General features: G+C 42.5%; 1 protein-coding gene across 1 annotated transcript; it reads left to right on the top strand.

Moving 5' to 3' along the window:
• The first annotated feature begins 222 nt into the window (after positions 1-222).
• Positions 223-11,369, top strand: LOC6558351 (adenylyl cyclase 78C). Its single transcript, XM_001984519.2, has 21 exons — positions 223-604; positions 2,546-2,829; positions 2,945-3,101; positions 3,241-3,422; positions 3,503-3,704; positions 4,062-4,195; positions 4,259-4,348; positions 4,430-4,591; positions 5,393-5,529; positions 6,629-6,769; positions 6,825-7,350; positions 7,533-7,628; positions 7,698-7,837; positions 7,947-8,101; positions 8,162-8,907; positions 9,286-9,381; positions 9,473-9,653; positions 9,721-10,124; positions 10,186-10,414; positions 10,479-10,624; positions 10,699-11,369. Exons 1-21 carry the CDS (start codon positions 265-267, stop codon positions 10,810-10,812), a joined length of 4,662 nt encoding a protein of 1,553 aa, XP_001984555.2. The 5' UTR covers positions 223-264; the 3' UTR covers positions 10,813-11,369.
• The last annotated feature ends 1,539 nt before the right edge of the window (positions 11,370-12,908 follow it).

The following is a 12,908-nucleotide window of genomic DNA, read 5'->3' as shown; positions in this document are numbered from 1 at the left end:
GACCACAAATGATGAGGAGATTAAAGCCACAACAAAGCCAACGACAACAACAACAACCCCAACAGCAACTGCAATATCAGCAACAACAACAACAACAGGGACTACTTTCGAGGTAAGTTGAACTGTTCCGCAGCACTTAGGGCTAATTAAAAGCTAAGCTAAAACACACAAAAAAAGCAGCAGGAAGCAATATCAAAAGCGACAACAACAACGATGACGACGACGACGACGACGCCAACGCTGGCCCTCCAAACCAAACCGGATATGTCTAAAATACCACGACTGCCCGGCGACGGCGCCCAAATGGATGACAGCGGTGATCTGCCCCACTCTCTGCGTGCCTCCGCCGCATCAATTCTCTCCAATTTGCGCAAGAAACAGCAGGCAATGCTTGGCGTCGGTGTTGGCATCGCTGTGGACCGACCCGAGGGCAATGGCGGTGTCGGCGGTGTTGCTGTCGTTGCTGGTGCTGCCCGACCTGCCGGTGGATTGGCCAAGCAAACGCCGAGACGCGTGCAATCCGTGCGCATCGTGGAGGCCAAATCCGGCTATGGACCTAAACGGCGCACGGAAAGCTGCAGCATATTTGCCAACAGCAATTTTGGTAAGACGAAATCAAAGAACAAAAACCAAAAAAAAAACATTTACTTGAAATGCTTACTTTTAGTACTTTAATAGAAAACGACTTGAAAAAGTATTTTAATTCAGGTTGTCAAATCGAAACCGGAATTGGCATCAACAGCGCATGTTTGCCGATTGAAATTCAAAATCGAAATCGTAATCTAAACCCAAATACCTAAGCTGATATATATTTATATAATGGCATTATAGTCGATCCTTTCAATTAGTTGTATGTGTTACAGACAAGCTCTTATAAACGAAGTTCTTTACCCAATTTAAAGTATTTTTTATTGTCTCTGAGAACCGTTTGCTCAAGCAGACGGAGAGGCAGACTGACCATTTTCAAACATTTTTAATCTGTTCAGGTTTAAAGATAAGATCCTCTTGGAGTCTTCAGTGCACCTGCTGACACCCCAATTACTTTATAAATATTTAAATGCCGACCGAGCTATAATTGTCCGATGTTGGCTCCGAAGGCTCCTTGACATCTGTATCAGAATATTTTGTAGTCAGTTCTTGCATCCTTATCGGAATTTCAGAAGTGGACCCTTAACTCGTTTCGTAGTCTTGATTGGCAGCATTAGTCGAGTCGATGTCGTCTCTCTATTTGTATAGAAACTAGTCACTCAGTCTCAACGAAACTTGGAAACTTCCTTCAAATATATTCAATATATTAATAATAACACAAATGATGCATAGAAAGTATTCCAAATTGCTGCACCTACTGCTAATTTGGCACTTGGCACTCAGCGACGAACTTGCCACCGATGGGAAGCGCACTAAGCGACTGGCCACGCCCAGTTATAGTCTGCACGTGACGCAAACGATGGCCAAGTATGTGGTGTCCATAAGATCTCGTACGCCCCGAAAGTACTTTGGCGACAATCATTTCTGTGGTGGATCCATCATTTCGCCCCAATATGTGCTGACAGCCGCGGCCTGTGTAATGGAGTAGGATACATCAACAAATATATATATAAATATATATATATATTGATATATATTTATATATCGATCGATTAATCAGTGATTTTTTAAAAGCCATCGCAAGATTATCTATCGAAGTCGTGTCCTTTTGGTCGTCGCTGGCACCCCAAATCGTCTGAAGGTTGTTGAGGGCCAGACCATAAATATGCCAGTTGAAAGGATTTATGTGCCAGCCAACTACACCATTCACAATACCAACAATATTGCAATCCTAAGGTTGCACTTTGAGCTGCCAACGGATAAGCCGCACATTGGGATTATCAATCTGCCGAAGGGGCCACCCACAGTTGGCTTAATGTATATGGTCTTGGGCTGGGGGCGTGTCTATCTGGTTAAGTGTTACTCGATCGAATTGGTGTTGCCTTTAATAATATGATTTGCTCAGGGCGGTGCTCTTGCTTCTTTAATTCTATACATCGAGATTAAGTTGCAGGATCGTGAACTGTGCCACGCAATGATTGAGACCTTTCTGCCCGAAATGTTGTGTGCCGGCAATATGAACACCAGCCTCGATGAAAATCCTTGCTCTGGTGACACCGGCGATCCTATGCTGAGAAACTTGACCATTTATGGCGTCGTCTCATATCGACTTGGATGTGGCAATACCTATATGCCGTCAGTCTATACAGATGTCTGGTATCACATTGATTGGATCAAAGACGTCATAAATGGCAGTCAGCAATTATATTTGTTTGTGCCCCACTTAATTGGCTTATTGCTCAATATGTTTATAGTCCAACTTGAACGAGTCTAATCAGTCTCTATAAGCATTTGACTCTCAAGTTTCCTTGTAAAATATTGTTGCTTTACAAATTGTAATTATAAATGAAAACTTGGGTTGGGCCAACGTTTATTTTGTGTTCTGATTGTACATAAATAAATATATGTTTGTATATATAAATATATGAGTAATAAATTGAATATGAATTATATACAGATTACGAACTGGAGTCGGGCCAATCGATAGCGAGCATTGCTGGACCCCAAAGACCGTTAACAAATGAAACATATTCGGCTTTTAAGAGCGGCAATGTGGTCAAGGGCATACTCTGTCCCTCTCTAACGAACTCCTTCAAGCAGAGCTCACTGGAAAGAAGTTATCTCACCTATACACACAGGCAACGCCAGAAATCGCTAATTATTGTCAATGTCGTCGATTTTGTACTGAAGATTGTGATGGCCATAATATGGATGTTGCAGCCCAAGGAACAATTATTGACGGTAACTTAAACTAACTCCATCTTCAGCTCTCTCTGTCTCTCTCTATCTCTCTCTATCTCTCTCTCTCTCTCTCTCTGTCTTTGTACTAAATTCAAACTTGATTTGATTCGTTTAGGACTCGAATATGGCGAGCACAGCAACAGCGATTACTTGGTCCGTTTGCTGTGGCATTGCCAATTTGGCCATTTGCTTTTTGGGCTATTGGCGTTGCTTTGCCAACAATTACTTGCACTGGGCATCTGTCTGCACATGGGTGCTCTTCAATATACAAGGTGGGTGTGTGTTTGTTTTTTTTTTTGGCTTATAAGCCAGGCTGGTTGCATAAATCATGCGACATGCGACACATGCGCTGGCCATTAAATTTGCTAATCCTTTTGGCCGTCATAAATGTTTTTATTGCGACGACGACAGGATTCATCAGCGAAGGCGTCGGTTTCGAGAATCGTGAGTACCTGGTCTGGTACATATTGTTTGTCATATTTGTGCCGTATGCCATGCTGCCACTCCCACTCAAATGGTGCGTGGTGGGCGGCACAGTCACGGCCAGCTGCCACCTGGCCGTAATTACCATCAACAAATTGCAAAGCAAGGAGGTAGGCACAAAAACTCGTAATGTTCTAATATATATATATATATATATAATATTTATGTATTATTTTGTTGGTTCTTGTAGACGACATTTGATTTCAACTGCGTGCTGTTCCAAATCATTGCCAATTTCATACTGTACTCGGCCATCAATGTGGCCGGCATGTATACAAAATATTTGACAGATCGGGGACAGCGTTTGGCCTTCATCGAGACGCACAAGGCCATGGAGCACAAGAAGGAGTCCGAAAAGGAGCTGCAGCGCACACAGAAGCTACTAGATTCAAGTGAGATACATTTTTTGTTCCTTATTACTTGGAGATATTTTTCAATTTAATTTCAAGCATTTCCGTGCCTTAAAAGAATAGAGAAAATCAAAAGACATTTGTACATAAAGCGAAAAATGCTTTGAAACCAAGGCAAGGAAATGCTACAAATTCCAGAGAACTCGCTTGCCGACGGCAGGTAGAATCTAAAATGAGGCAGGAGCAGGTAATCATAGTTCGGAATCGTGGTGGCATTTTGTGTTTGTGTGGCTGAAGGACAGCAGGCGCAGTCCGGACAAAAGGAATATAAATTATACAAGCATATATCAATTGCATTTAGCTGGATTTAATGTGCCTTCTGTTGCATTCTAATTGCAGTTTTGCCCAACATTGTGAATAATCAAATACGCAGTGAAATGTACAAGGGCACGGATCCCACGGTGGAAACGCAGTTCAACAAATTGTACGTGTATCCCATGGATAATGTGAGCATCCTATTCGCCGACATCAAGGTAAGCTAATTAATGCGAAATTATTCATGATATTTTCAAACTGATTGAAATTCACGGCTGCAGGGATTTACGGAACTGGCCAGCAAAACTTCGGCCCAACAATTAGTGAAAATTTTAAACGACCTTTTCGCACGTTTCGATCGCATTGCAGAGGTAAGTGCATACATGCGTAGTATGTGTGGCAAGTGCTGCGTTGTTTTTACAAAATCCTGCATCGTTCTCTCTGCCTTACAGGACAATCATTGCCTGCGTGTGAAGCTGCTCGGCGATTGCTACTACTGTGTGTCGCAGTTCGAAAGCGACAACTGGAAGACGCGGCCGGACCATGCTGTGTGCAGCGTCGAAACTGGACTGCACATGATAAAGGCCATCAAGGATGTGCGCCTGCATACGCATGTAAGCTTAAAGAAAACACACAATCGATTTAAGCAGCGGCTGCTTACATTTCCTTTGTTATTTGCACATCGATTTATTGAGCCTCTGCGATTAATGGCTGCTTTAAGTTAATGCCCATTTCCGGCTCAGTGAAAAGTAATTTTTGTTGCATACTTTTGTGCGCCGCTTAAAATGTAACCGCTGACAACTAACAGACGACTGTTAGCAAATAACAGTCAACTGTTCAAATGGCAAGCATCATTATTTTTTCAAATTTAATGCCACAAATTTTCCAATGGTCAGCTGTTTTGCATTTTTGTTTTTTTTTTTTGGAGAAGGGAGAAAAACGAGCCGCTTTATTTTTACGAACATTGGACAATGTTGGTGTCGTGTGCTGGACGTGTTGACAATTCATTTGTATGCAAATCTCAGCAGAGCAAAACGCAGCGACGACAAACGTCAGCAGCAAAAAATATGTGTTACACTTTGCATGACCCCCCACCCCCCTTCCCCCAAGGAACAAGTGCAAAAAAAACAAAAGATTTAATTGATTTTCTTTTTTTTTGGCTGCTTGTGGCGCAATGCGGGGGGCAACTTATCCTCTTGCCGCAATTCCTTTGACCTCTAAGCGCATTTAATGAATGTGAAAGTTTTGCCGCTGGCTACGAGCTTTTGTGCGTCACAGAATCCAACCGAGCGACTAACAATGTCACTGACACTCTAACAACTACAGTGAGCCCCAATTGCCATTGCCGTTGTAGTTGCAGTGTACATAATTTGCATATTTGCTGTGAGAATTTTGCGTTTTGTTAATTTTTGCAGGTTGACCTCAATATGCGCATTGGCATCCACAGCGGGTCGGTGATGTGCGGCGTTCTGGGCAACAAGAAATGGCATTTTGATGTCTGGTCAAATGATGTTATAATTGCAAATCACATGGAATCCGGCGGCATACCCGGGTAAGTTGCACTAACCTTTTGCTCCCTGTCTCTCTCTCTCTCTCTCTCTCTGTGAGTGTTGAGCTTTGATTTGATCCTTTGAATTTTATGCGTAAAACATTGAAGGGAATCGAAGCGAAACAAGTTAACTAATTGTACAAAAGAAGCAATTGAATTTAATTGTTATTGTCGATTTAAAATTTCAACGGCATTTCTCGAATTCACAGAAAGTAGTCGAATTTATGTTGCATACTTTTAGGGATAATAAATTATAAATGTTGCCTAGCTAGAAACGTCTAAAATAGGCATAATCAAGATAATCTATAATAAATTGCTGACAAGTTATTGTTCGAAATATATATCTGAGGTGCAAATAATGGAACAAAGCCGGAACAAATGAAGTTGACCAGTTTAGCTTGACTGCATTTAACCAACTGAAAAGCCGCCTTTGTCCAGCTGCGAATTTCTCAATAGCTACAAATTAAGGAAACCACAGCAATTTTTTGGTTAACAAGCAGCTCAAATTTATTGGCAACAATTCGAAAATACAAAAGTCGCTGGCAACAGCAACCCGAAACGTGTTGCCAAATAAATGTTGGCTTTAAATCTGAGTCAGCCACATTTTTTAATTGGCCAATTAGAGCATGTCCTGGCTCTGACTCTGCTTAGTAATTTTTGCAAGCCTGGCATGTTTAGACACAAGAAACCAAAAACAAGAAATACAAAGAGAGAGAGCGGAAAATAGCAAAGCAATAATAAAAGCTGGACAGGAACAACAAATCAACGACGACCACAAACCGAACAAGAGGCAAAGTTAAAGGTTTCCATTTTAATGCAAAATGCTTTGATGTAATTGTGGCCTAGAAGAGCAGGCGAAACAGCAGGAACATAAAACGTCAGCAAGTAGGACTAGAAACCAAATCGTAGACAGCGAACCCAATTATGAAAGGCACACACACACACACAGACTCAGAGAGAGAGTGGTTTTGTTAGGGTGGCAAACTTTACGCACAATCGCAGAAAACGTGGGCAAATATTTGAATTTAATTTTCGGCAACTACCATTTGTTGTTAACCCCCACTTACCACTGCCCCTCTGCACACACCACTCACTTTTGCAGTCGCGTTCACATCTCGGAAGCGACGTTGAACTGCTTAAATGACGCCTACGAAGTGGAGCCGGGCAACGGCGGCAGTCGAGATAATCATCTCAATAAGCTGAACGTGACCACGTATCTCATCAAGCGCACAGAGCCGTTGCGGTAAGATTCTTCACTAATCCCGGTAATAACAATAAACTAAATTAACACGTTGCAGACCCAAGCGACGCTTTGGCACCCGCAGCAGTAGCGCTGCTCCTGCTGCCAATCGGGACAGTGCAGCATTGCCCAAATCAATCTCGGCCAGCGGCAGCAGCATTGGCAGCAATACGGCGACGGTGCAGGGCACTATCGATGGCACTGGCAGCATCGATGGACGCAGCAGTCTGGAGTGTGCAGTGGCCATGGCCGTGCAGCAGCCATCCCAGCTGCTGCAGCAGCAACAGAAGAAGAACATCTCCCTCAACTCGCTGCCGAATGTGGTCGAGGGGGTCGCCTTGGACAATCGCCGTTTGCGCAACGGTGTGGCAATCAATGCGAATGCAGTTGCTGGTGGCGTTGGTGGAGCACCGGCAGCTGGACTCTCGACGGTATCGTCGCCAACGGCAATGATGTCCGCACCACTGGAACAGCCGCGCAATGGCGACAGCGTTCAGAATCTGGCGGAGGCAATCAGTGCCAAGGGGCTGATCATTGAGGATGAGAGCACCACAGAGTGGATACCAGAGATACCCTTCAGAAATGTGAGCAAGAGTTGGCCTACAAACATATGTAGACTCATCAAAAATATCTATATTTATGCTTAATACTGCTTTGAATCGTTTGATTAATCCACAAATAGTTTACATTTAAAAAGAAACCAAACAATAGATGGCGCTATTTCATCTATTGAAACTGTTAACTTAACATTTGTATGCATTTTTAGCTTAACAGTCCCGAGGAGGCTTTAAATCGTGTGGATTCCATTCTGGTCGATCCCAAACAAGATCATCGCGTTTCAGTAACCGTGCTGGATAAAGAGGTAAATAAACTAAACAAGTAAAATAAACTATTCTCAATCATATTGATTATTTATTTGGTTTGCCGGCAGATTGACGACTTCATCGAACAGAATATCCAAATCAATTCGAATAAGGAAATCCGGCGAGAGTATTTAAATGCCTGGACATTGAAATTCATCGACAAGAGCCAGGAGCAGAAATTCTGCCAGCTGCGCGAGGACATGTTTCGGTGCGTATTAGATTAAAATGCTAATGGAATTAAAGCCTAAACAGCAATTAATGAATTAATTAATGAACTGTTTGCTAATTGGTTTATGCTGTTTTGTAATCATTTGCAGCTCGAACATGCTGTGTGTTTTTGTCATTTGGATATTTATGGTTTTGTGCCAGGTCATAATTATTCCGCGCTGCACATCAGTCATCATTTGCCTGGCTGCCGGCACTGTGGTGCTCACCTTTTGCTGTGTCCTCGTCATGGCCGAGGAGTTTCCAGGTGAACAGCCTATTCTCATTCTCTATCAGTGCTCAGCTTTAACTTCTTTTTTTTTGGCAGGCCTGCCAAATTGTTTAAAAACCAACTCGGCCAAGTTGGTGCATCAGCGGCGACGTCGCACATTCTTCATTTGCGGCGTCATCATTTCCATGTGCATGCTCAGCGCAATTGGTTTGGTGCTGTGCCCCTCGTCCAGCTACAATGGCACCAATGACCTGAAATTTACACGCAGCTCGCAGCTGAGCAACGTTACCGTCGATTTAGCTGCAAATGTTTCCATCTTGCAAACGTTCCAGCATAATCTAACCATACGCACACCAGCCAGTGGCGGCGCCTCCGCCATTTCTCTGGTTGACTTGGTTAACGAGAGCTTCATCAATGCATCCGATGAATTGGTGCGCAATACGATTGCCAATGCTTTGACTTTTAAAAATCTGACCAACACTCCACTGGAGTCCTTTGAACAGTCGCATCGACCATTTGCCCTAACCCGAAACGATCGGAGCACATATGTCATATCCATTGATGACAGCTCGGGGTGTGTGCATCGAGAGTATATCGTGTTCACCTGGGTGCTGTGCCTCGTCTCGCTGGCCACGGCCCTGAAGCTCTACTACTTGATTAAGGCAACTATGGCGGTGGGAATGGTTGCATTCTACACAACGCTCATCTTCATCCGATTCAGCACCAACGAAAGTTTCAGTCTGAACAATCTGAGGGATAATGGAATGCCGCTCGGCGTACAGATGCTCATACTGCTAATCACGTTCCTAATCATGGTCTGCTATCATGCCAGACTGGTCGAGGTATGCTATAATAAAGTACTTGAATAACTCAGTTATAATCAAGTTATATTTCAGAATATCTTAGAAATAATTTCTAAATATAAGAAAATATTTTTATCAAAATTAGCATTGCTTAAGCTAAATCGACAATTCCAAAAATATTATATTTCTTAGACATATTTTCTATTATTAAGAAATGCATTTCTAAAAAGTAGCAATGTAAACAATATCAATTTTTTGATCAGTTTTAATCTAAACTACTCTTTGCGGATATAAAATATACATATATATAGTGACCCCCTGCAACCCCTGCCACAACCCCTGCTCCACATAATAGTTTGCCTTCATTAACTATTTATTTCATATTCTTTATCATAAATGTGTTTTTATCCTGTACAGGTTACCTCCCGCCTGGACTTTATTTGGAAGGAGCAAGCGGAACGCGAACTGACCAACATGAAATCGAATCGTGCGCTTAATGACACATTAATTAAGGTAATACCACTAATACGCCCCTCTCCCTTCCACCCCCCACGCACGAATAATGTCTCATTAATTAAATGTTTGATTTGGGAATGGCATGCAGAACATCCTGCCGGACCATGTGGCCGCCTATTACCTGTCCGATGAGCACACGGATGAGCTTTATTCGAAGAATCACAATCTGTGCGGCGTTATGTTTGCCTCCATACCCAATTTCCAGGACTTTTATTCCGAGGACATTGACAAAGGCAAAGCGTGTATACGCATCCTAAATGAGATTATCTGTGAGTTGATTGATTACGGAATTATTGCCCACAGTGGCTAATGGTGCCTTTTCGGCCATTCGCACAGGCGACTTTGATGAATTGCTGGAGGAGCCACGCTTTGCATCCGTGGAGAAAATAAAAACCGTGGGTGCTACTTATATGGCTGCTGCCGGCCTCAATCACGAGCATCTGCGTGTGCGGGGCGAGACATCGGAGGACAGCGTCTGTGATCTGGTCGAGTTCGCCTTTGCCATGAAGAAAAAGCTGGAGGAGATCAATGGCGATGCCTTCAACAATTTCCAGCTTCGCGTCGGTATCTGCAGTGGACCATTGGTTAGCGGCGTTATCGGTGCCCGGAAGCCTGTCTACGACATCTGGGGCAATACGGTGAATGTGGCCTCGCGCATGGACTCCACGGGTGAGAACTGGCGCGTCCAAGTGCCGGACAATACGGCGGAGTTGCTCTGCTCACGCGGCTACACCTGTGTGGTAAGTGAGACTTGTGTGAATTGAGTTTGAGTCGAGTTTCAGTCGAGTTGTGCTCCTGCAGAAACGTGGCGAAGTCAATGTGAAGGGCAAGGGCATGATGACCACATTTTATGTGCATCCCAGGGGCGTTTCGGATAGCCAGCTGATCTCACCAGTGCGCCTGCCCGCCGGCATTCCCATGGCCCAGACGCCCAATCTGCAGCGACAGACATCGCATCATGGCTCCTTCAGCGCTGTCGTCTTCGGCATGATGCAGGCCACCAAACGGAGCACAGCCATACCAGGCACACGTGAGTAGCTGGCATGCCCCCAATCCCTAAAATATATCCTCAATCTTTGCATCTCTTGCTTTAGCCACCGGCACGCCTTCACCGCAAATTCGACGTGGTCATCGGGGCAGCACATTCAGCTCGGTGCGTCTCTCCCAGAAGTCGACGACGGTGAATCCCGTGCGACGGAACACGACACGAGTGCGTGTTCGCTCCTATCGACAGAAGAAGGTAACTTTATCGAATTTGAAGATTCGCTCATCCATGCTCCAATCTCACCAATAAAGATCTCTCTATCCCTGCAGAGCTCCTCGAACAATTCGATTGTCACGCAGGCCAGCTCCAATTATTTGCCCTCGTTTCGGCGCATCGATCAGATTGAGACGACCATATCCAAGAGCCACAACGATGCTTTATAGCCAACAACGCGCATCAATTGGGTTTAAGCTAGTTTCTATTACCAAATCGATTAGTGTTTTAATGGGCTCTTGAATTTTTGGATAGTTCTCTGAGAGCTGTCCGTCAGACGTCAGTCAGTTTTGCCAAAAATTATTAAAATTATGTAGAATTTATTTTTGGAACGATTTTATGCAAGGACTTAAATCTAGCTATAAGTAGTGGCGTCCTACGTATATATATATATATCTTTATTATCGTATCTGTTAGCAGTAGAAATTGGCACTAATTAGACAGTTGTTTGCCAAAAAACATATATTTTAGTGTGTAGCTATTAATATGTATCTTGTATTTTATCATCTCAGCACATTTCTAGTCGGTTTATATATGTAAATATTTAAGTATCTTATTCTCCAATGATCTATGCGTAAATCCACGATCAAATTACAAATTTTTGTGAAGTTGTCTTGCCACATTTCTAGAAGGTTTGCCAACAATTGATGCTTTTTAAGTTAGTCTCTAATAGAGTTAAGCATAATTTGTAGCATTATTAGATAATTTATTATAATAATAATATGAGTTAATGAATGAATAAATGTTTTAAATTGCTGTACAAATATCTTCACAGGTTTTCAATAGCCAATAGCCAATAGGCATGTAAATATCAAAAAAGCAACCCACATTTTCAACATTTCTTTATGAATTTATCTGTAAAACGCCAATAAATTTGTAGATAAGCGATGCTAAACCCACGATACAACCAATATTTATGTATGCACCATCTTTTAATTAAATAAAAGTTAAACTAGTGAGAGTGTTGCAGGGTCGGGCAGAACCGACTGTGCAACACTCTGTTACCGCTGTAATATCAGTTGATAGCAAGTGGCAAGAATCTTACTTTGTTAGGGGGGTAATGGATGAAAGATCTAATTATGCACCTTTCAAATTTGGAAGATTAATGCTACATCAAAATTGGAAACTTGATTTTAGTTCGAAATTCATGCTAAAATTTAAATGACCCTGGAATATAAGTACAAAATCTAGCCTGAAAATCGGCATATGGGCATAGATCGAAACTTCCCAAAGCTATAACTTTTCATAGTTTGATCAATCGTACATTTAAAGTTGAAAACGTGATTCCAGCTCGAAGTCCACGTGAAATAACATACCCAAAAAGTGCTTTAGAAGTTGGTCAAAACTTTCCAGAGACAAATGTTTGAAAATGGTTTGAAATCGAAATCCATATTAATATTATATACCCAAAAAGTACTTTGGAAGATGGTCAGTAAATTTAACAATTCAATGCCGGGAAATGGAATGCATAACAAAATAACGGAAGCCAACCGAAATGATCAAAACACAGAAAACGCATAAATTGACTAAAAGAGACGAAGAAAGAAAAAAAACGACCAGACCCGAAAATGATGCCAACACTCATCTAAATAAATGCGGCTACTATAACAAAAACAACAACAACAACACAAAACGCTATTTATATCGCCGATGCAGACGAATGCACCTTGGACAAGGGCAAAGAGTAATGTGGAAGGGGGGAGGAAGGCAAAGGCAAGTGGACAGCTGGAGCCAAAGCACTTGACGAAACAGACGGTCGAACTTCCCACGTTGGTTACGTTTCGTTGAGCGAAATGATGAAAATGCAAATGACATTCGGACTCACGCACACAAACAGCCAGACTAAAGCAACGACTTTGAAATACCCTTTCTGAGCTCTGTGCAAGTCTCTGCTCGAGTTGCTCATAATGAATATTATTCAAGCTATACTTTGCAGGCTTCAAGTCTTTAAATAATACTTTATTATTATTAAACAGCAACCGTTACGTTATAGGTATTTACATAGGTAATAAATATGTATATATTTACTGTAGTCATCGAATACGTCGTTCACTGCATATGAGTTAAGATATACAAGCGCACACACACACACAGTGACACATAAAATGAGAAAGAAAAGCAACAAAAAGGGCGACAGCAAATGTCGACCACTTGTGCACTTCCACTTATAGGCGGCGTCGGCGTTAGCGTAGACGTCGGCATCGCCTAATGAATGTATAACAGTTGCTGATAAGACGCATCGCTGTAAATTTGTTGTTGTTGTTAT

Source organism: Drosophila grimshawi, unplaced genomic scaffold (genome assembly GCF_018153295.1).
Source record: "Drosophila grimshawi isolate 15287-2541.00 unplaced genomic scaffold, ASM1815329v1 contig_44, whole genome shotgun sequence".
Lineage (NCBI taxonomy): Eukaryota > Metazoa > Arthropoda > Insecta > Diptera > Drosophilidae > Drosophila > Drosophila grimshawi.
Note: the sequence above shows the minus strand (reverse complement) of the source record. Positions and strands in the feature narration are given on the sequence as shown.